Source organism: Tasmannia lanceolata, unplaced genomic scaffold (genome assembly GCF_043159265.1).
Source record: "Tasmannia lanceolata isolate RefF3 unplaced genomic scaffold, GAP_Taslan_0.1 ptg000015l, whole genome shotgun sequence".
NCBI lineage: Eukaryota > Viridiplantae > Streptophyta > Magnoliopsida > Canellales > Winteraceae > Tasmannia > Tasmannia lanceolata.
This window is the reverse complement of record NW_027518692.1, coordinates 51,431,731-51,453,266: the sequence shown is the minus strand read 5'-3', so window position 1 is coordinate 51,453,266 and position 21,536 is coordinate 51,431,731. Positions and strand designations below refer to the sequence as shown.

General features: G+C 36.1%; 2 protein-coding genes across 2 annotated transcripts; both read right to left on the bottom strand.

Annotated features, from left to right (window-relative positions):
* Nucleotides 1–5,530: 5,530 nt before the first annotated feature.
* LOC143892282 (30 kDa ribonucleoprotein, chloroplastic-like) lies at nt 5,531–10,024 on the bottom strand. The gene is made up of 4 exons (XM_077396777.1): nt 9,613–10,024; nt 8,947–9,048; nt 7,547–7,867; nt 5,531–5,948 (listed from the first exon to the last, which is right to left on the bottom strand). Exons 1-4 carry the CDS (start codon nt 9,967–9,969, stop codon nt 5,883–5,885), a joined length of 846 nt encoding a protein of 281 aa, XP_077252892.1. The 5' UTR covers nt 9,970–10,024; the 3' UTR covers nt 5,531–5,882.
* A 2,221-nt stretch (nt 10,025–12,245) lies between these two features.
* On the bottom strand, nt 12,246–20,684 carry RRP41L (3'-5'-exoribonuclease family protein). The gene is made up of 8 exons (XM_077396776.1): nt 20,546–20,684; nt 19,638–19,818; nt 16,546–16,624; nt 15,680–15,782; nt 14,894–15,014; nt 14,466–14,554; nt 13,491–13,640; nt 12,246–12,644 (listed from the first exon to the last, which is right to left on the bottom strand). Exons 2-8 carry the CDS (start codon nt 19,759–19,761, stop codon nt 12,561–12,563), a joined length of 750 nt encoding a protein of 249 aa, XP_077252891.1. The 5' UTR covers nt 19,762–19,818; nt 20,546–20,684; the 3' UTR covers nt 12,246–12,560.
* Nucleotides 20,685–21,536: the final 852 nt, after the last annotated feature.

The window sequence follows — 21,536 nt, the reverse complement described above, 5'->3', positions numbered from 1 at the left end:
AACCCCCTTCCAAAACTCAAGTACCCTTGGGCAATTTTAAGAGACTTGATAAGCCCATTCGTAAATTGGTAACCCCATTTTGATACTAGATAACCCCAATCCCAAATACTTGAAAACCCCTTTCCAAAACTCTAGTGCCCTCGGCCAATTTTCAGGGACTTGATAAGCCCATTCGGAAATTGGTAACCCCATTTGATACTTGATAACCCCAATCCTAGAGACTTGAAAACCCCCTTCCAAAACTCCAGTACCTTCGGCCAATTTTCAAGGACTTGATAAGCCCATTCAGAAATTGGTAACCCCATTTTTGATACTAGATAACCCCAATCCCAGAGACTTGAAAACCCCCTTCCAAAACTCTAATACCCTTGGCCAATTTTGAGAGACTTGATCACCCCATTCAGAAATTAGTAACCCCATTTTTTATACTAGATAACCCCATTCGTAGAGACTTGAAAACCCTCTTCGAAAACTCCAGTACTCTCGGCCAATTTTCAAGCACTTGATAAGCCCATTCGAAAATTGGTAACCCTACTTTTGAGAGTTACTAACCCCCTTCCAGAGAGTTGATAAACCCCTTCGGTTACAAAACCCCCTGCCTATAGCAACTCTTCTAATGGCATTACAATTCTACTCATGATAAAAATAATAAAAGAAATGGATGTTGTTTTCATTAAATGTGCTTCATGTATTACATCCTAATTTGTGTATTACAAATATATATATATAAGTAAATCAAAAAATGTGTAGCCATCCATTCATGTATTACATCAACTTTTTCTTATACAACCACTTGTCTTCCAAAAAAGTGAGTGAAGCCATCCATGCATTATCTCCAGAACTCACCCTAAAAAAAAAACAGCTTAAATCCTAAACAAGATAAATCAGAAACAGAGGAATGAAAAATTGTGCAAAACCCTAAAAAAAAAAAAAAAAAAAAAAAAAAAACCCTAAATACAAAGAGATAGATGGTAAGAACTCAACATTTAAGTTTTTAAGATTTGTTGTAACGACCACTTTTTGACCCTTTCTCTCAATTCCTTAAAATTTTAATTTTAGACCGTTAGATCGTATATCGAGGATCGAGATCATCGATCCACTTTAGACTAACCCTTGATCCCGAAATAGGATCTCTTATTCATCCTTGATCTGCTTAGATCAATCGGTTTGGAGATCAATGGATCTTGTTAATCTATTATATATTTGTTTCGGTAGCTTGGGGATTAAGTTTTCCGCGGAATAAGAAATCATTTGAAACATATTAAATAAGAAAGTAAGTCATATTAGGGGAAACCTACCTTCATTAAATGAAAATCTAATAAAATATAAAGAAAGGAGGAGATAAATAAGATAAGTTGGAGATTTGATCTCCACTTTTGAGGGAGATCTTGCACACCTCTTTTGGTGGGATAGATTGATTCACTTAAATTCAAATTCCCTAATTAGTAGCAAATTACTTTGTGGAAAAGATCTTGCAACAAGAATGGTGAAGTATCTTCATTTTTATTGTTTTCTAAGTTATTCTATGGTAAATGAAATTTTGTCTCTTATATTACATGTTGGAAATAGAATCTGATTTCTAATAAAGAATTACCAGTTTAATTGTATTTGTCAATCACATGGAATAACTGGGAAGCAGTATGAAAATATAAGAAATATCCAAAGAGAAAATGGGAAAGGGTGATGGGAAACCTTGAGTTAATCCCCGTAACTAAAGGTATACAACTTGGGAGAACCGCGCAACTCCTAGTTGATGTCGGAATCCTACGGAGACCAAGAGTCCCTAAGCGGTATGATCTACCGTAATAAATCCACGCGGAGTCGGCCGTGTCGGCAAGGGCAACAAGCTAGTGGGAGCTGGAGTGCCCTGGGTTTAAATGAAATTGTTATGATAAGAGTGGTAGATTTATAATTGTTCCTAATGTTATTGAATTTTTCTTTTCAGTTATTAGTACATTGTTCACTTTAAAATGATTTTTCTATTCAGTTGTAAAACATTATTCTGAAAAATTATAACTATCTTATTTATTATATATGGATCTTGATCTGTTGTTTTAAATTGAACTCTCATACTGGTTTAGTTTATATCATCCTGCTAATCCTATTTTTCTCTCCAAGACTAGAAAACGCTAACAAGAGTGCATTTGCGCATTAGGATATCTAGAAGATAGGATGGTGGGAGCGAATAAGCTGAGAAGACGATACTTTTCGTCGATGTCTCAGTTTTAATTTAGATGGCCTAGTTGGAATTTATTTGGTTGAATAAATTATTGAAATGTTTATGTTATTGTAAGGAATCATTTTGGAAATGGAATAAGAGAGATGATTGTTTAACAAAAAAAAAAAAATTTATGAGTATTTTGACAGGTGTTTTCTTGTAGCGATCCGGTCACGGGAATCGGGTCGTTACATTTGCCAACAACAATGGTGGCTGAACAAGGAGGAAGATGATTGGTAGGATAAAATAAAAAGGTGATAATGGAAAAGTAAAAGAAGATGGAAGAAGGAAAAACCAAGGTCAAAACGTGTTGTAAATGCCAAAGGGCATTTTCGTCCAGCTTTTACTGACAAGACCTCTTTTGTCCCCCATTGATAATTTTTGAAAAGCATGGGTCCTCTTGATAATTTTGCCTAATGTTTGTCGCCCATTGGTAATTGGTCCTTTGTGTAATAAAACAAGGGAGATTATTTTTTCACACACCCCTCCTCTGTAGGATTATGCGCCCCACTGTTGACGTGATTTCAGTCATTTGATATCAAAAAGCGTTAAAGTCTGCCACAATTCACTTTACAAGGGGGTGAGCATAATCCTAAAAGGAAGGAGGCAAAAATCATCTGTCTAAAACAAGGCTGCATGTTAGAAGAGAAGGTGAATTACCAATGTTAGGGGTAAAATCGTCCATCCATTGAGAGCCCCAAACAAGCCTGAGATTGAGATTAGAGTCAACTGACCCACTACTATATTTCGAAAAATGGCAATACCCCCATCGGAGGGCTAGGATCATACGATGGAAATGATTTATTTGGGCCCTGCCTATTAATGTTGTGGCCAATCAAATAGACGGTTCGTATCATCCTATTGCCGTACAGTGCTTTTTGAAAAATAGTGGACTATACAAGCTTACACCATACAAAAAATCAACAATAGAATATTGGGGTAGGGCCCACCATTTTACACCTCATTTGTTATGGGGTAGGGCCCATCACTTTACCCCCAATGTTTTGATTGGTGGGTCCCCTCATTTCCACCCAAACCTATGCTTAGGGTGGGGTCCCACCATTTTGCACCTCATGTTTTGATGGGGGTGGGGCCTACCATTCCAGGCCTATGCACAGTGTAAAATGGTGGGCTCCACACCATCAAATCATGAGGTACAAGATGGCGGCCCAACTTTATACATATGGGTTTGCGTGGAGATGGTGGCACTTTTATATGTTAATTGCTTTTCTTTCTGTTGGATTTTTCAAATCACTTGATCACCAATTTGAAGGGGATTTATGACTTTCTAAATCTTAAGTCACTAATTTTTGAACTGGTCATATTGACTAGTGGCGTTTAATTTTGAGTCCAATAATCAGTTGTGAACTCAAAATCTAAAACAACCAGGGCCAAAGTTGAGGAGCATCCTCAAGTATGGCTCCTCTTGCGATTTTAATCGATTGTCTAACAGCTTTTAAAGCTGATTTAGTAACGTAAAAATCGCCAGTCCCAAACCAAATCGCTCACACCTAAGCATCACTTTCGCTTGATCAACCTCAGCTTTGTGTACCCAAATGCAATACACCAGATACTTAAATATGTAATTTTTAGAAATCACTGCAACCCCACCTTCTCTTATCTTCTTTCTTTCTTAACCCCCTCTCCTCACATTTTATTTGTTTTTACTTCACTAACTTTGTCATAATAGAAGGCATGAAACGAAATTAAGTGGATATTCAACTTTCAGTGTTTCTAAACGAATTTTCAACCAATACGTAAAATTCACAAAGCATTCATCAAATTCGTGTTTAAGTCGGGTTTAAAATCAATAAATTTGAAAACTTATCGCTTAATTCCCAGTTGCAATGCAAAGTCTACTAATAAATCAATTATTTTCTTTGAGAGGTAAAACATCACCTCCAAAGCCAAGATTTGAGGTTTTTAGACAACTAAGCTATAAGCCAGAAATCCAGTGAACCCTGTATTGACTAATACATATTTTATGGAACCTCCCCTTTGAATAAGGGCAAGCAACAACTTCATATGCTTATTTAGTTGAAGAGCTGCTTTTTTTTTTGCCTGTGAGCTAAATAGCAGAGTTCTCAAACATGTAAGAGTTTCCTATCAAGTGAAGGACTCAAAATTAAAGGTTATTCCCACCATGTTGTAATGAGAACGCCTCGTTGTATTGCAATTAGACCACACCATATTGAAGTATTCCTGGACTTGGTTACCCTTAACATAGCTTAATTGTGTATATTTCAAGGCTTTGTTTGGATTGCCGAAACTTTCTGAAAAAAGTTTGGAAAGGAAAAATATTTCTGAATTTTCCTACTCTTTTCCACATAAAAACATAACTTGAATTAACCATATTCAATATTTGTTTACAGGGACTTTCAATTTATGATCATGTCCCTCTAAATTAATCACAATCATATTATTTCACTCTAAATTGAGGAAAGAATTTTTTTTCCGTGAGAAATGTTTTTCTTAGAATCGAAACAGGGCATAAGGAAAAAAAAAAGAAAAGTTCCCACCTCCAGTTTCAATACTCTAACTCCTCACAAGGCATCTTTATGGAGGCACAGCAATATCCCCACCTCAATTGTCTCGTATCTGGTTTTCTGATTGGGCCTTGTTTGGAATGCAAGAAAAGTAGGGAATGGAAAAAACTTTTCCATTATAAAATTTCAGATGAAAGAAAATAACTTCAACCATCACCATTCAAGTTTTAGTTTGAGGGAGCTTCAATTAATGATGGTATCCCTCCAAATAATCCACATTCAGATCACTTCTTCTAAAATAACTTCAACCATCACCATTCAAGTTTTAGTTAGATAGAGCCCCAATTAATGATTGTAACCCTCCAAATAATCCATATTCACCATTTTCTTATAAAATAACTTGAACCATCACCACCCGAGTTTTAGTTAAAAGGAGCTTCTAGTAATGATGGTGATCCCTCCAGATAATCCATATTCATATCATCTTCTAAATTTTTGAAAGAAAAAGTTCTAGAGAAATTTTTTTTAATCAGAAAAGTTTTTACTGAAGATTTGCAGAGAATCTTTTCAGAATGTAGCTCAGTATCTTCTCATTTTCTCAGTAAATTTAAAGAGTTTAAAGAGCAGAAAGTGAAGGTTTAAGATTGTTTTATGTGCATGATTTTTGGATATCACACATTCCTTTGCTGCTAGCAACAGGTGAATGGTTTGGATCATCAAACAAATGGTCCCATTTGCACATTTCCTTTCTAATGTTTTCCTAATGACAAACTGCATTTCCCAGCCAAAACATTGGTAACTTAAAGAGGCAAAAAACCCAGTAAGATACAGGGAACCCACCTCTTCTGCTGATGAAAATGATAATATTTATGCCAATACAGCACAAAGTTCAAAGTAACTTCAATTGGAACCCAAACAAGAAAAATAACATAATCTGCAAATCAACATTATCTTAAAAGATGTTTAACGATATGAAATTAAGTTAACCTCATTTTCCCACCCATCCCCACCCTCTACTACTAGTGGGATGCATCCATTTCCAAACAACTTGACAGTCTAATTCCACCCATACAGAAGTTTATGTCTACATGAACTTCTTATAACTACAGTACAGAGAGAAGAAAAGAGTATGAAAACCACATACCAAAAGTGTTGTTTCAATCAAAGACCAAAACTGATCAAAACTGGCGCCTCGGCGGCCTTGCCTCTGCCATTGTTACTCGGATAGCTCTCCCATCCAAGTCCTGCACCACATATATTTATATTATAGCAAGGAATATAGAACAAAGAAATAACATGGTTAAAGAGCAATTAAAAGTCATTATGCAAGGAAAGTATGTTCTTTTAATCTCTTTTAATCAGTAATAAGCTTTGGAGAGATGATATATGAAGTCCTTTGGGTTGATAATGGCACCCCTCAATTCGCTCTTGATAGCTTTTTGGGAGAATGTTCAGAGCCTATACCAGCCCATTAGAGAAGAGATTCACTGTTAGGACAAGGGAGTGGATATAATATTCCTCAGTTTTATATTTTTTATTTATTTTTAACTTCAATCGGATCAAGTCTTGGTATCTCAAAAAATTTTGTAGTTATCAAGGAAAATTACCTAGTGTTTTCATACATTTGTATATACCCCCTTTTGTTGAAACAAGTTGTTGAACCATATTGGCATATTAGTCTCCCCATTCATCTCATTGAAAGTATATCACATAATACAAGAAACATAAGTGAAATTCAAACAATTACAGTCCAAGAATCTAAAAGCGAATGCTACCCCCCCAACTTGAGAAGATTTGGATCAGAGACTCAACTATGTCAAAAGAAAGTGTTATTTTTGTAACTTGAAACATGTGAATAAAACAAACAAAAATCAATATGGAATATAACCCAAAGGACCAAAAGACATAGGCACGTAGAACAGGATAGAAAGTTTTTAAAATGTCTTTCAAACTATGTAAAAGTAATGTATATTTCAGAAGAAACTCGAGAAAGATGTGAAATATCTTCCCCTCGGTAAAACAATGCAATTTCAGTAGTATAAACACATCAAATGAACTTGGAGAGATAAACTTACAAGTTAAAACATCCTAGATAAGGTTAGCGAAAAATGGAATACAATGTAATAGCCAAGGTTCTGAAAATCGGAATCGAATCGTAAATCATAACAGGGTTCGAATCGTAAATCAGATCGTAAGATTTTTTCAGATTTACTCATAAAAATGAGAAAAAAGTATTAAAAAATATAAAAAAGTAAAAAATGAGACTAAAATGAGTAATTATCTATATTACATTTGAAACTATTAAATTAAATATAAAACTCCATGATTAGTAATTCGAAGCACAAACCATATTCATCGCACAATAAATTACTAAATAAAACACAAACTATATTAATCATATAATAAATCATTATATAATTTATCACAACAGTAAACAAAGCACATACTCAAATCTATAATAATCATTATACAAAGAAAATGTCAGCAATAAACAAACCATTTTGAAATGATTTTCATTTTGAAATCACAATCAGTTCTCAAAATCCAAAACAGACAGAATCGTAAAAAGAATTGTAAAAATCACACGATTCAAAGTCGAATCGTACTTGAATCGGAAATTTTTACGAAAAAAGATTCTTCGTCTGATTTGAATCATTCAACCCATGAATCGATTTGAATCTTACATTGTAAATCGTAAGATTTTAACAACAGAGGTAATCGCTTAGAGGCTTGGTTGCAATGTTTTCATTTTTAGTTCCTTTGAGTATGGACCCTAATCTAGGTAACTTATCATTTGTTATTTAAAAGATATGTACATGTTCAAGAAAGAAAGTATACTTACAACACCATTAAGTTCTGAAATTGCACTGTTGGCCTCCTGGGCAGAGCTGTAAGAGACAAAGCCAAAACCTCTTGATCTGCCACTTTCCCTATCATACACCACCCTGGCCTCCATCACCTTACCCTGCTCACTGAACAGGGTCTCAAGAGCCGAGTCATCAACTCCCCACGAAAGGTTACCTACATAGAGGCGGTTGGAGGCATCAACACTGCCCCCACCCCCACCTCCACCTCCACCTCCACCTCTGAATCCCCTAGATGAAAGATCATCCTTAGGTGGAGGAGGTCCAAAGTTTACCCTCAGTGGTCTCCCATCAAGTTCCTGTTGCATCATCATGAACTTACTTAGAAGAAACTCTAAATGCAGCATAGGTTGACATTAAAACTAGAAGTTTTAGAAGGTAACAGCAATAAAGAGATAACAAAAAAACAATGTAGCATGGAGTAAATGCTAATGAAATATTTTGAAATGGTCCATATTTATTTAGAGAAATAGAGCATATGGATTTAGAGAACAGCATTGGGTAGAAAAAATAATATTTCAAAAACAAAAAAGTTCACATTATCCGAATTCCAAAGGTGAGCATCAATTAAGTAAAAATCTAATTGCTCAGGCCCTGTGCGTTTAAGATTATGAAAACCGATTGTGAGTGCCAAACCTATTATTGGACTCAAATTTCAATATTCACAAATGGTTGTCATTATCTTAAGTGAACAGGGCCTTAGTCTCCACGTGCAGGTGGTATATACATGGAGTCTCAGAAGCTAGGAGGGGGAAGAAATGCTGTAAGATATTTGACAGTATTAATAGGAAATCATATAACAGTCAGTAGGCATGGAAATCAATTCATACATTACATTAAGGTTTAAAAACTCACTACTTGATTCAAACCTGATGAGGACCTCAGTTCACGCTCACTTAAAACACAGTCCAGTACTTGATTAAACTTTAAAAGCTTATGTTGTAGTCAGCTTTTGAGTTCACAAGCCTAAATTGATTTTCTCAAGAACTCAAATGACTTCTCTCAGGTCATATGAAAACTGAGGTGCTCTACCTTAACGCAACTCATGATCAAATCAAGACAACTCGGTGAGATCTCGAGCATCCAAACACTTTTCTAAAACTTCGATTAGATGTAGAACATAAACAAGTACATATTTGGCTATAGTTTTGGTCCAAGAAACAAAAAGTAGAAATTTGCTAAGAGTTTTTTCTTCAGCATAAAGAACATAGGAAACAATGGACAAATACCTATTTCACGTATCCGTGAAACATTAGACGGAAGAGGTAATTCAGGTCTAACACGAACATATACTCAACAATCAAACAAAAGGAGATGCATAAAAGCTAAAAAATCAAGCGAAGAATATAACAATGCACTAAATGAATTGGAAACTCACGTAACCATTGAACTGCTGGGCAGCTGCTTCTACTTCCTCAACCGTAGACATAGTGACAAACCCAAACCCACGGCTTCTTCCAGTTAGCTTGTCATAAATAACCTGCCACGAAAACTACTTCAATCTTCTTTGATTATGTATCTGGAACTTTGTCTAAATATGTTGATATGTCTATAATGTATAATATTAATTATAAGTATACCATGCATTTCCACATATAAACCATGGTTTTGGATTTTGGTTTGTCCAAAATATTTTGATTTTGGCTACTAGCAAAATGAAATCAACTTGGATTCGGAAAAATACAAGATTTCCCCCAAAAAAATTAAGAATTTCTAGGAAACTTCCCGATTTCATTAATGTTTTGGCTGAAATATGAGAAACATTCAACTCTTCTGATAAAAAAAACAAAGACATTTCGACAGAAATCCTGACAAAAATCAACTTCACTCGCAGCAAAGAGAAGAACCACAAGATTCCTTTACGATATTTCTTAATAAAAAAAAAGAACAAACGCCCAAAAGCAACACAACAACAAGAGCTAAAAAATAACTAGAACCACCAAAAAAGCAAACTTCAAAAAGAAAATAGGGAAATCCAAAAAAAAAAAAAAAACCCAATCTTTCTTAAACCCTAAATAGTCCAAACCAAAACCCTAAAACTTACCTCGACCATCTCGACATTTCCAGCACGTTCAAACAATCCCGCCAACGTGGCACTATCTACAGTGAAAGGGAGATTTCCAACAAAAAGCTTCAAATCGGGGGAGAAATTCGCCTCCCGTTCGTTGGAAATCTCCTCATCTTGCTCGAAATCAGACGAAACCGCAACATTTCGGATGAAAAGAGATGAGAAATTTCTAGGTTTTGAAGAGAGGAGAGAAGAAGAGAAAAAAAGAGGGGTTTTGTTCTTGATGGATGAGGTTAGAGAGAGAGAAGGGGGTGAAAGAGAAAGAGAGGGGGTTTTAGTTTTGGAGAAGATTAGGGTTTTGGGAGAAAGATAAGAGAGAAGCGAAGAAGCCATGAGTGGTGATGGTGGATGATAAGGTTAGACAGAGAGGGAGAAATAGGGTGAGCGTGGGTATTTAACGTGGGAGAAGGATAGGGGTGTGACATGAAAATGCCCCTGGGTTTTTGATAAATTACGGCAGAGAAGATATTTTTATGTGAATTGCTAGCGTCCATCGCAAAAGGCATTTCACGACCGGTCTGTCCGCATGTCAGACCGTGACATACGACAGACCGGCCGCGAAATGCCTTTTACGATGGACCCTAGCAAATCCTTGGTTACAAATATAAGGAGATATTTTAGGAAGCGGGAACGGAGGAGATCAACTGGGGCCACCAAGATAGACGGTCAAAATCGTCCGAGGAGAAATTCATGATTTGTAGACTTCATATTTAGTGTATGAACGGCCGATTTCTGCTTTCTAAAGATAAAGGATTCAGATTAAATCTAAAGCGAGGTGAAGCCTCCACTATATCCATCTGAGATTTTATGTATTTGTCAAAAAGTACTTGGGGCCCACTTCAAAGGATGATCGAAGCCATTCATTTGTTAGGCCACAACATAAATAGGTTGTAAATCATCTCCGTATGATGATCCCAATGCTTTAGCTGCCAGATTAACTCTGTGGCAATGATTTATATTGTGGCCAGCAAATGAACGGTTTAGATCATCCTTTGAAGTGGGTCCCACAATACGACTTCACAGGCACTCAACATATTACATATATAATCGCTTTCTATGGAAGAATGTAAGAAGTCTGTTTCCACCAAGGTCGAGGAAAATTTTTGAATGATAAAAAAAATCTAAGGTAGTTAGCAAAATGCTGGAAAATCTAAGTAAATAGTAAAAACAAAGGGAATATATTCCCATTTCTTTGCCTTCCTTTTAGTCTTGGTATGATGGGTAATTCAAACAGTAAAAACAGGCTTGCATTTGGTAAATTCACCTTCTACAGAGACTTCATGAGGATAGTAAAATGGCAACCAAATATCATTAGGAAAAGAAAAGGGGAGTGATAAATCGACTCCCCATGTGTCTTTCTCTCCAAAAAAAAAAAAATCTTAAATTGACTCCTCATGTGTCTTTCTCTCCCGAATATCTTAAATCACTGCCCAAAGAAAATATGTACTTTGATTTTTCAATACTCAATAAAAGACCACACAATAAAACCTCTTTATAATCAATAAAAATTCAGTGGTGCTTTGCGAGTGTGCAAATTCTCTCCTTTCTCCACTCCTTCCAACTTGCTAGTGTCACCCTTTTTCTTCGTCGAAATCTAACACAAAAGAGTGGTATTTTGTACGTGAACCTGAATTCTAAAGTTTGAGCCTCAATCTTCACCCACTTTCCCTATGTGAAAATAATTTATTAAATCTTTTTTACTATCTGAAAGTCATGGCTTTAAATTTTGGCCGAAATCTGAAATTTCGGATTTCGGTTGAGACCGAAACCAAAATTTGGTGAGATCCGAAACTTCGGGTTTTACCAAAATTCGGCCTAAATTTCAAAATTTTGGTCATTTCAGCTGAAATTTTGAGAATTCAAATTTTTTTAAATAATATGGTATTTTTCCGAATGAATAAAATATTGTTTTCATTAGATAACATTATAGAAACATCACATCTAGAAGATTAAAGAATTCATGACAAGAGGGATGGTATTTCAATTTCCTTGTAAACCTAATTTTATTCTCCGCTAAGAATATTGCCCGAAGATCTCATTCAATTATGAGTTATTCTTAGTTGCCATATGCTTGAGTGACTTGTCATAGTCATTTGGAACATAGTTTCAAAACTCTCATGCGTCATCGTGGACTTCCCCGAGTAAAACTCCCTTTTAACTTTGGCCGCATTCTTGTCCAAGTCTGTGTTTTGCCTTACAATGTCAATCAAAACTCTTTTGACTCTCCCAAATTATGATGGCATCCAACCAAGTACTCAATTGCGTCAACCGAGTACTTGACAACACCACCCACATCAGCGTTTTAAAACATTGATTTGGATAGATAGCTTACGCAGACATGTAGGTGTATATAACTTGTATATCCACTTAATTGAATCATGTATAAAACAACCAATAAAACACCCAATAGAATAATCACAGTCAGATGATATTTACTAATGCTTAAATTAAAATTTTTTTTAATCTAAAACTCATTCGATAGGCCTTCTTTTGGATCTTAAATGGCAAAAGAATTATACCAATCATGAAATGCTAACATCAAATAACGTGTAGTTATTGTCGGTAAGTGTTGATATCATGCCCCCTGTCTAAAGCTCATTTGATAGCCCTTTTTAAGAATCTTTAAGAACTGCTGACATGAGCTAAATGTATGTCATATAATATATCCTTCTATGGTGAAACAAAGACTCATCAAGTTGATAATTCCCCAACTTGTTAGGAAAATCTGAATTAGAGGGGACCAAATACAAAATTTCAACAAAGCCTAACAAATGACATTCCTAAAAAGAGATGAACAATAAGCTAAAATAAACCTTCAAAAGGAGGATAATTAACTAAAATTACACAATTACAGTAAGATAGATATTAGAGATTGCCAGCATAAAGAAAATAGGATCAGTATTTCCAAGCGTATATTTTCACTACTACGACGCAGAAGCAGCTTCTTTTAAACAAGATCTCATGATTTCCCCGAGCTTTAGGCATGCATCAAGGCAAAGCTCCATTGCCTGTTCATAACATGTAATATAGATAAGCGACAAATAAACTTTTTGTTATTTGCTAAAGAAAATGAGGAGATCTCCTCTTTTTTCCTCCTGTTTTTCTCTTTCTTTTGACCAGTAAAAGGGTTTGGTTTTAGCACAAATTGTAACATGGGTACTTCAAAGATCAAAGCAAATCGTGCCATCTATGAATTCACCAAAAAGTTCTCATATCTAAATGTGGAGAAAGTTGCCAGAAACGATGCAACTACATAACCGCAGTAGAACTCTCGTACCGTGCTTTTGAGATCTCAAGTTGCTCATGGGAATTCAGATCAGGTTTGTAACCAAATGCTAGAAGCTGTCTGATGAACATTACAATTTTTTTGGAAGAAATTTAATCTCATTTAAAGGTGTAGACGTAAAGTCTAAGCTCTAAAGAGTACATAACGAAGGTCAGAAAAAATTAGACTGAGACTTGTAGAAATGAGAGTTTTAGGTTCAGAGAGCTTTTAATGTTTCGGATGTTCAAGACGTACACGGAGGAATGAAAATTATAAGGGATGACCACAATACTGCTCACAAAAAACACAACATGGAGTTTTGATTGAGTTACGGGAGCAACTAATTTTCCTCTTAAAGCCAGAAAAAAAGGATCGACTGCTCAAGAAACATGATTATACCATCCAAAACACACACACACACAAAACAAAAAGAAACTTGACTATAAATTTACAAGAGATTTAAAACCAAAAGAGGCGATCAAGTACCCAACATACTTTGGAGTTGATTTGGACCAATACTATTGAATCTGATTTAGTTTCAAACTTCTAAATGTTGAACAGAAAATGAAGAGGCAATATAAATCCATACCTCGTGAATTTTTGAAGTAGACCATTCTCCAGTAAGAGTTAATTGAGTGACCTCGTTGCGTGAAGGCATGCACATAATCATCAGACTTCCATCTTGGTAGCTTTCCTCTTCTGAAGTAGGATCAATGACGAGGTTCTTCCCAAGACACGACTAGGCAACAAATGCAGATAAGGAATAAGAGAAATAGGCAAAAAAAAAAGAACAAGGATTGCTCTACACATGGGCCATGCTTAAGAACCCAGAAATGCTATCCATAGATGCAACTAATCACCAAACTAAGCAGACCACGGACGGATTAAAAACTTTACAGTTTTATTAATATATAATGTATGTTATCCATAGATGCAACTAATCACAAAGCTAAGCACCCCACCAAAGCAGGAAAATATTGATGGAATACATAAAGTATGCTATCCATCGATGCAACTACTCACAAAAGTAAGCATTTGAAAAAATACATAACATTTGCTCTCCATAGATGCAAAAATCACAAAATTAAGCTGTCCATATAATGAAAAAAGAAAAATGCCAAGGAGAAGGTGGGGTTAAGCTTTTTCCTATATGCCTTTTTTTGAGCCACACATGCTACATGAACATCATCGGCCATGACACAAGTTTGAAAACCTGTATGGCTTGGATGTACATTCCTTTCCCATGATTATGGCGAGTTTGAAAACCTGTATGGCTTGTAAAGCTAAGCAAAATGACATTTGTAACAAGCTAGGAATGTATGATATCTACATTCCAGCTTGAGGGGAGTGTTAGAAGTGTATATGAACCTAAGGGCAATATGGTCGTTGTACTATTGTCTCCTTGATATAAACAAATAAGTGAGGGGGAGCTCATCTCCAACTCATTCATTTCTTCTCTAATCTTCACTCTCAACAGAACCCATTACAAACAATTTAAGTCATGCCTCTGGACAAATAAAGAACGAAAAAAGTTACAGATGGTAATCAGTTTTAATAAACCTACCACAGAAACTGAAGCAACAAGGTCAAACATCATGATTCCAGCATCCGCCAGGGCAAGACTTGCACATGATATGATGACAGGAAGATCACCTACAGGTACAGATGGAGCTCAACATATAGAATTGAAAAGATCAAGGCATGTAGTGTGGACATAGAAATAAATAAAGAGCGAGAGAAAAAGGCTTGGAAATAACATATGTATATCAACTATCAGTTATCATTAAAAAAAACATATGTACATCAACTGATCTATTATCTTAACACTGAAAAACACTATTGTTACTCAAAATATTAGCTAGCGAGGCGCAATTTTTTTTTGTTACCCATGTTAAACCACATCTCTGTAAAAATAGAAGAAAATAATACTACCAAGCAATCATAAGGGTGAGATCAGTATCAATACTACAAGGAGTGGAACGGCAAACTTACTGCCACCAGATTCCAACACCAATGCAAAAATGTCAACAGTTGTCTTTGGGAAAGTCTCCAGTATGATAGCACCCTCCAAAGATTTATGAAGCATAGATGAAAGCTCTTTGTGGTCTGACCCCTGAATATAAATACAGAATTGTCTGTATCAAATCACTACTAAAACCTATGATTTGGCCGACACTTTGAATTTATTGCCGACACACGTGTCGTGTCATGTCCGACACGACACCCGTGTCGACACTTGTTGACACTCTGTTAGACACTTTTAAGTGTACTGCTAAGTATCAGTAACTTTATATGTATTATGTGTATGAGTGTGGCACTATTTTTAGATTTTTAGGGGTTGCCATGTCAGATACCTCGTATCCGTGTAGAAACTCGGCACACAAATCCATGTCCACAAATCATGATTATATGTACTTTCTATTTTAGCCGTGTCCCCATTTCTAACTTTTTGGAGTTTGCTGTGTCCGACACTACGTGTCCGTGTCGACACGCGACACTCGTGTCCATGTCCACAAATCACAGACTAAAACAAAGAATAAAAGGATTATTACAAAAAGGGAATTGATATCCGCCACCCACTGTTTCTATAATAGCCCTCCAATCTTTACTTTTCTCCAATTTGCTTTTAAAGGCTTTTACAAATCCCAAGATGATGTCAATGGCCAATCAGAAAAGTGGTTAACAAAGTGTGGAGTGCCATTATCAAATCAGGGAGTGTGGATATTATTTCCCTTACGAAAATTATCTTTGAATTGCATTGCTGGACATGCCATATACCTGTCCACGAGTTGGAGAGGAAAAAGTTGTGTAGCTCACATTACAATTCAACCGACCTGTATCACTGTACATCATTGCCTTTTTACTTTCTCTCGGACCAAATCTGTAGAAAGGAAGAACAAACACTTGACATCATGTGAGGAGAGCAAAATGAAATAAATAATGTGGTAGCTGATAAGAATTGAAGTAATGGCATGCAAAATCATCAACTAAAAGGATCAAAGGAATCGGAATCGGTGTCAACATCAAATACTAGAAACTTTTGAATTTTGCAAATAAAGTATCGAGTGGATCATTATAAGCAATATACTGCTGACAATTATCATTTGTTAGGATTTAGGACAGGTCAATAAAGATAAACAATACAGAGAAGGCTGCCAAGGCTTCGGATACATTTTTGTTCCCTATCCATAATAAAAAAGGGGAAAAATGAAAACAAAAATAAAATAAAAGGACAGCACAAAACTCTAGTGGGGGTATATTTAGAAACTAGCATGCTCATCTTTGAATGCTTTGACAAATGAAGAGTTAAAAGATTCAAACGGGGAAGGATCTGGACTACTAAATATGTGTTCATCTGTTAATTATCAATCAACAGAGCTAATATTGATTCTCTTGCAACTTGTAAATAGTTACGCATTTATTTATTTATTTATTTTTGATATAAATGACTTCTCATTGTATGAAAAGAAATAAAAACAGTACCAAGATATGGGCTATAGTCATGCAATGTCTAATGAAAATCGGGATAATTACACTTAAAACTATTCCAGAATTATATGTGAGACATCCATATTCTTAAACATCCAAAATTAGAAAAAATAAGGTGGGAGGGAGAAGGCCTTTCAATGAGGTAAAGTACTCACACGGAGACAATGACCTTGGTATTTCCAAACTCAGCATAAGCAGATCCCGATGCAGCATTCACTGCGCCAGTCCTCAAAACTGCAAGTTAACAACAATCCACATGCTTCTTCTAAGCAACACACCATTTAAACCCCAAAATGGCATTACATTTTAATCCAAGAGGTGCTGAATAAAATGTAATTGAATTGAAAGAGCCAGCAGAAGGCCTTAAATTACTGCCATCAAAACAAATTATTCAACATTTTACAGAAATATTCTTTAGAAGGCACTCTTTCAGGGAAAAAGTAACAGAACTTAGCATCTAAGTGAAGGAAGTTTACAGATATCTAACAAAGTGTATATATATCTAACAGGAAACCAGCAAAATCCTCAAAACCAATCACCAATTTTCATTCACAATAATGTGAGAATATGATCCCAAACATGTTTATACCTGCATAAGTGACATAATCTTTTTTGTTTTATTTTTGAAAAGATAACAAAAGAACTCTATTGAAGAAAAGGAAACAAACCATAAGAACAGGGACAAATAAACCATCCTGTACCTACACACATCAACAATTTCATTAATGATATGGCTAATTGCCAAGGCCCCATGCTTTTAAGAGTTTCCCATCTGATAGAATTATCTTAATCCCATTCCACCAAAAGAAGCCCCCTGGCCTCTTAAAAATCATGCATAGACCGCAAATAAAATGATGTTGATAGTGCAAAAAACGATCAGACACAGAAAAATTATTCAGATCCCAAATGAAAAATATATTTTGAAGAAAATAAAATGAAGTTAGCCAATCCTAGTCATGTTGATTAACAGATTACTGATGCAAACCAACCAAACCTTGAAGCCCAATTACTAATATGGCGAAAACCGTTTTTTACTTCTAATCCAACAGAATACCTTAAAAGATGCCTTCGTAGAATCAGAACACTCAACAGAACACAATATAAAAAAAACATAGAAACACAAATTTTAGAAATAAAGGAGAAAAGAAAAACCAACCAACAACCCTTGAGATTATAATCAAAATAACAAAATCCCCTAACAAACAAAGTGCCAGAAAACCCTCTAAGTAAACAAATAATCAAACAACTAACCACTTCAAAATTCAAATAAAAAATGGATAGCAATATTTCACGAATCCACACACACACACACCTCTCTGCAAAAAGGGGTAAGATAAAACAATATGAATCCTGATAATCACAAGAGGAACCATACGCAAACCAAATGCCACAAAACCCAACATGCAACCATTTTACTAAAACAACCAAACATTTCAAAAACCGGGACAAAAAAATGAGATAGCATACCACCATAAATTCAAAAAATTGAAGAATCAACCAGCTGCTCAAGAACGGGTTATGAACAACAAAACCATATAAAAACAAAATGACACAAAACCCATCTTCATGTAAATCCTCAAACAACCAAACACTTCACAAATCTAAATAGGATAAACAACCAACCACAAATTCCACCCATTGACCAACCCACACACATAAACACTTGTCCAACCAAAAAGAGAAGACTAAAACAATTAACAACACAAGAAATGATTGAAGACTCAATTGGGTGACTGTGTTCATGGCAGATCGAACATCTCAATGACAATTTCTCATAGTACTAAGCCTTTCGAATCAAAGTTCCCTTCCGTGTGGCGAGACTTCTTAGCTTCATTAGGTCTTACTGTAGACGCTCTCTTTGAGTGATCACTGTTATGGCACCCACCTCCCTATACTTCGAAATTAGTTTCATAATCAGTTGCACAAGCACTAGAATGAACATCATCTGGAGCTATGTCTGAAAGTATATACAACCAAATCCACAAATGGCACATTCATAAAATCCTCAGGCAATCCAATCACTTCAAACTCAATTCAAATAAACAGAATGCATCACGAATTCCACAAAGAACAGACCTTCCTAAACAAAAAGAGAAGAATAGAACAATTAACTTGCAAAGATTGATAAACACAAATACCAAACCACAAGAAACAAAATGTTGCATAACACACTTTCATCTAATTAAAATATGGTACGTGCTTAGATGGGTCCGCTTGGGGTAGAATAAATTAGTTTAGATTTTGTAGCTCTTGGAGTTTCCTTTCCTAGTTGTTTGGTAGAAGTAGGATTCTTAGAGATATGGGGGTTTCTATTACAAACACAAATCTGTTCACAACGTGATTGATCTCCTTAGAGGGAAGATCAGCCTCCCGACCAACTTCGAGGGAAACCTGGCTTTCATACCAATTGCTACCAACCCAAATCAGTTTGCAACGTGATTGATCTTCTTAGAGGGAAGATTAGCCTCTCGACCTCTACTTCGATGGAAGGGTAGGTCATCCTTTGTGTGCAGAAACACAGTTTTGAGTTTGGAATTCCTTCTTGATATGAAAAAAAAAGTTTACTTACATGTTAGAAACACAGTTTTGATTTTGAAATTCTTCATTGATATGAAAAAAAGACTACTTACATGTTATTTATACCAAATGGAAAACCCACTTGGCAGCCACTTAGACCACTTCTTCTAAAACTCCTAACCAAGCTAATCAAGAAACCCTAAAACCCTTATCTCTAAAAATCCTACCCATACTAAACAACTAGAAAAAAAAACTAAGAAAAAAAAATACAACTAAGAAAGCATACCTAGAAACCCTACCCAAGCTAAGAAATCAACTAAGAAAGACAAGTAGCTAATCTAGAAACCCAAACCCTTATCTCTAAGAATCCTACACCCATACCAAACAACTAAGAAAGCAAACTCCAAAAGCTACAAAATCTAAACTAATTTACTCCACCCCAAGTAGGACACATCTAGGCAGTTAACAATATACCCAAACAGAAACCCACCCAAGAGCTAAATGCACAAATACACACACACACACACACACACACACACACAAGGAAGAAAAAAAATACACCCATAGGAGCAGAGCATCAACAACAGTAACAGATATAGAAAATACACTTTCAGACCTTGTACTCAACATTCAAAAAGATTAATTCATCTCCATTTATCTATTGGTTTACATTATGTTTAGCAAAGAAGAGAATGAAAATGGAGAAAAAAGATGAGAGAATAATACTTACAAGCAGGCCTACAGGCATGGAAGGTTCGTCCATCAGGGCGAACCCAATCAACATCTTTAAAGATGGCTTGTTTTTTTCTTTGGTTCGGAGACGGAGAATACGTCGTTGTAGGTTTCCCAGCCATCTCCAAAATTCTCTGCAAAAACACTCCCCCTCTTCTTTTTCTTTGTCCCAAACCCAACTAAGAAGAAGAACCAAGTCCAAGTCTGTCATCTTAAAGGAAATACGGCTACTTACGAGGGCTTTTTTTGTCATTTCATTAAAGATTGGGAATATTTCTTCTTGGGAAATGATATCACCACTACCGTATTTTGATCATCGCACTCCTCTCTTTATTAAAAACGTACGGTATGGCCCCGCCCCATAGGATGATACAAACCGTCCATTAGATACGCCACAGCCTAAATAGATGAAAATGATTTTTGGGGCACAACCTACTTAGGCTGTGGTTGTGGCCCGCACCATAGGATGATCCAAACCGTCCGAGGTTAGGATCAACCTATGGAAATGAATTTTAGGGCACAACCTATTTAGGCTGTGGACCGGACAATAATCATCGCATTAGCATAACAAAAATATGAATTTCTAATGGGCATTTCTTCAAACAGTTGTCAAGCCGTCATACACAGATTTTGCAAGTGGAACAAATAAGAAGAAGAGCTGTGTATGTGAAGAAATGTGAGTGAAAATCCATGTGTTACGCATAGATGAATCGATTTATCAAGTTCCAAACATGATAGTTAAGTAGAAATTTACAATTATGAATTTATGCATCTGGGTATAAATTGAAAAAGGGGAATAAAGAGACATGTCTATTAATTTCATGAGCAGAAAACCCTAATCTTCTCTCGGGAATAAACAAGAACCCTACAAAATGATTTAAAAAAAAAAACCCAAAAGAACCTTACCAGAAAGAGAATGATTGTTCGAAGAAGTATGTGATTTTACTAGAGAGAGAGACTAGCCTTAATCTGTTTCAAGCCCATAGAATTTGATATCTCACACCTCACTTTATTAAAAAGTACGGTATGGCCCGCACCATAGGATGATCCAAACTGTCCGAGGTTAGGATCAACCTATGGAAATGATTTTTAGGGCACAACCTATTTAGGCTGTGGCCCATCTAATGGATGGTTTGGTGCGGGCCACAGCCTAAATAGGGGTGGCAACGGGGCGGGTCGGGGCCGGATGTTGGGGTCCCCTTCCCCTTCCCCTCTGTGGGGAATTTTCCCCCTCCCCTTCCCCTTCCCCTCTGCGGGGATGGTGGGGAATCCCCCTCCCCTCCCCGCGGGGAATATCTAATCCCCTTCCCCTTCCCCTCCCCGCATCCTTCGGGGACAAAATCCCCGCCCCGCCCCCTCTTTGGAACCCAATCAAACCAGCAAACAGAGCTTCTTTCTTCTACGTCCATTACAGACAATATTGTGATGAATGCTATGATTCTATTCATGTGATCAACAAACAGATGGACAAAATCAGAAATGCATGGATGAGACAACAAACATAAATAACAACAGGATCTCATCTTTCAGCAATTTTCTGCATAAATTATGGAATGATAAATAGGAAATGAGCACCAGGATTACCTTCATTAACAGACAGCCAATGTGCAAAAAGTAACTATTTCAGTAGTCACAATGAACTTTAAAAGTCCATAAGTGGGCGCTCACACACGCAAAATAATGTTCATTAGTTCATTCTGTATAGCATGTTAACCCCCAGATGAGCATGAGAAATGAGAATGGAGAAGAGAACAAAATCAACAAATGACTTATTTCTTTAACTGCAATTCAGTCTAGTGCTGACATGAAACAAATTTCTAGTAGCTAAATTTTTCTTGTTGAAAATTAAAACCTGCAATCCAACCCTAAAATTTTGTTGGCACTACGATTTTTTGAT

Coding starts and splice junctions, on each gene's coding strand:
- LOC143892282 (XM_077396777.1), bottom strand. CDS start 9,969: ATGGCTTCTTCGCTTCTCTCTTATCTTTCTCCCAAAACCCTAATCTTC. Junction 9,049..9,612: donor GAAATGTCGAGATGGTCGAG/GTAAGTTTTAGG, acceptor TTTTCGTGGCAG/GTTATTTATGACAAGCTAAC. Junction 7,868..8,946: donor CCCAGCAGTTCAATGGTTAC/GTGAGTTTCCAA, acceptor ATGATGCAACAG/GAACTTGATGGGAGACCACT.
- RRP41L (XM_077396776.1), bottom strand. CDS start 19,761: ATGGCTGGGAAACCTACAACGACGTATTCTCCGTCTCCGAACCAAAGA. Junction 14,555..14,893: donor GGTGTTGGAATCTGGTGGCA/GTAAGTTTGCCG, acceptor CTGTACCTGTAG/GTGATCTTCCTGTCATCATA. Junction 12,645..13,490: donor CTACTTCAAAAATTCACGAG/GTATGGATTTAT, acceptor TGTTATGAACAG/GCAATGGAGCTTTGCCTTGA.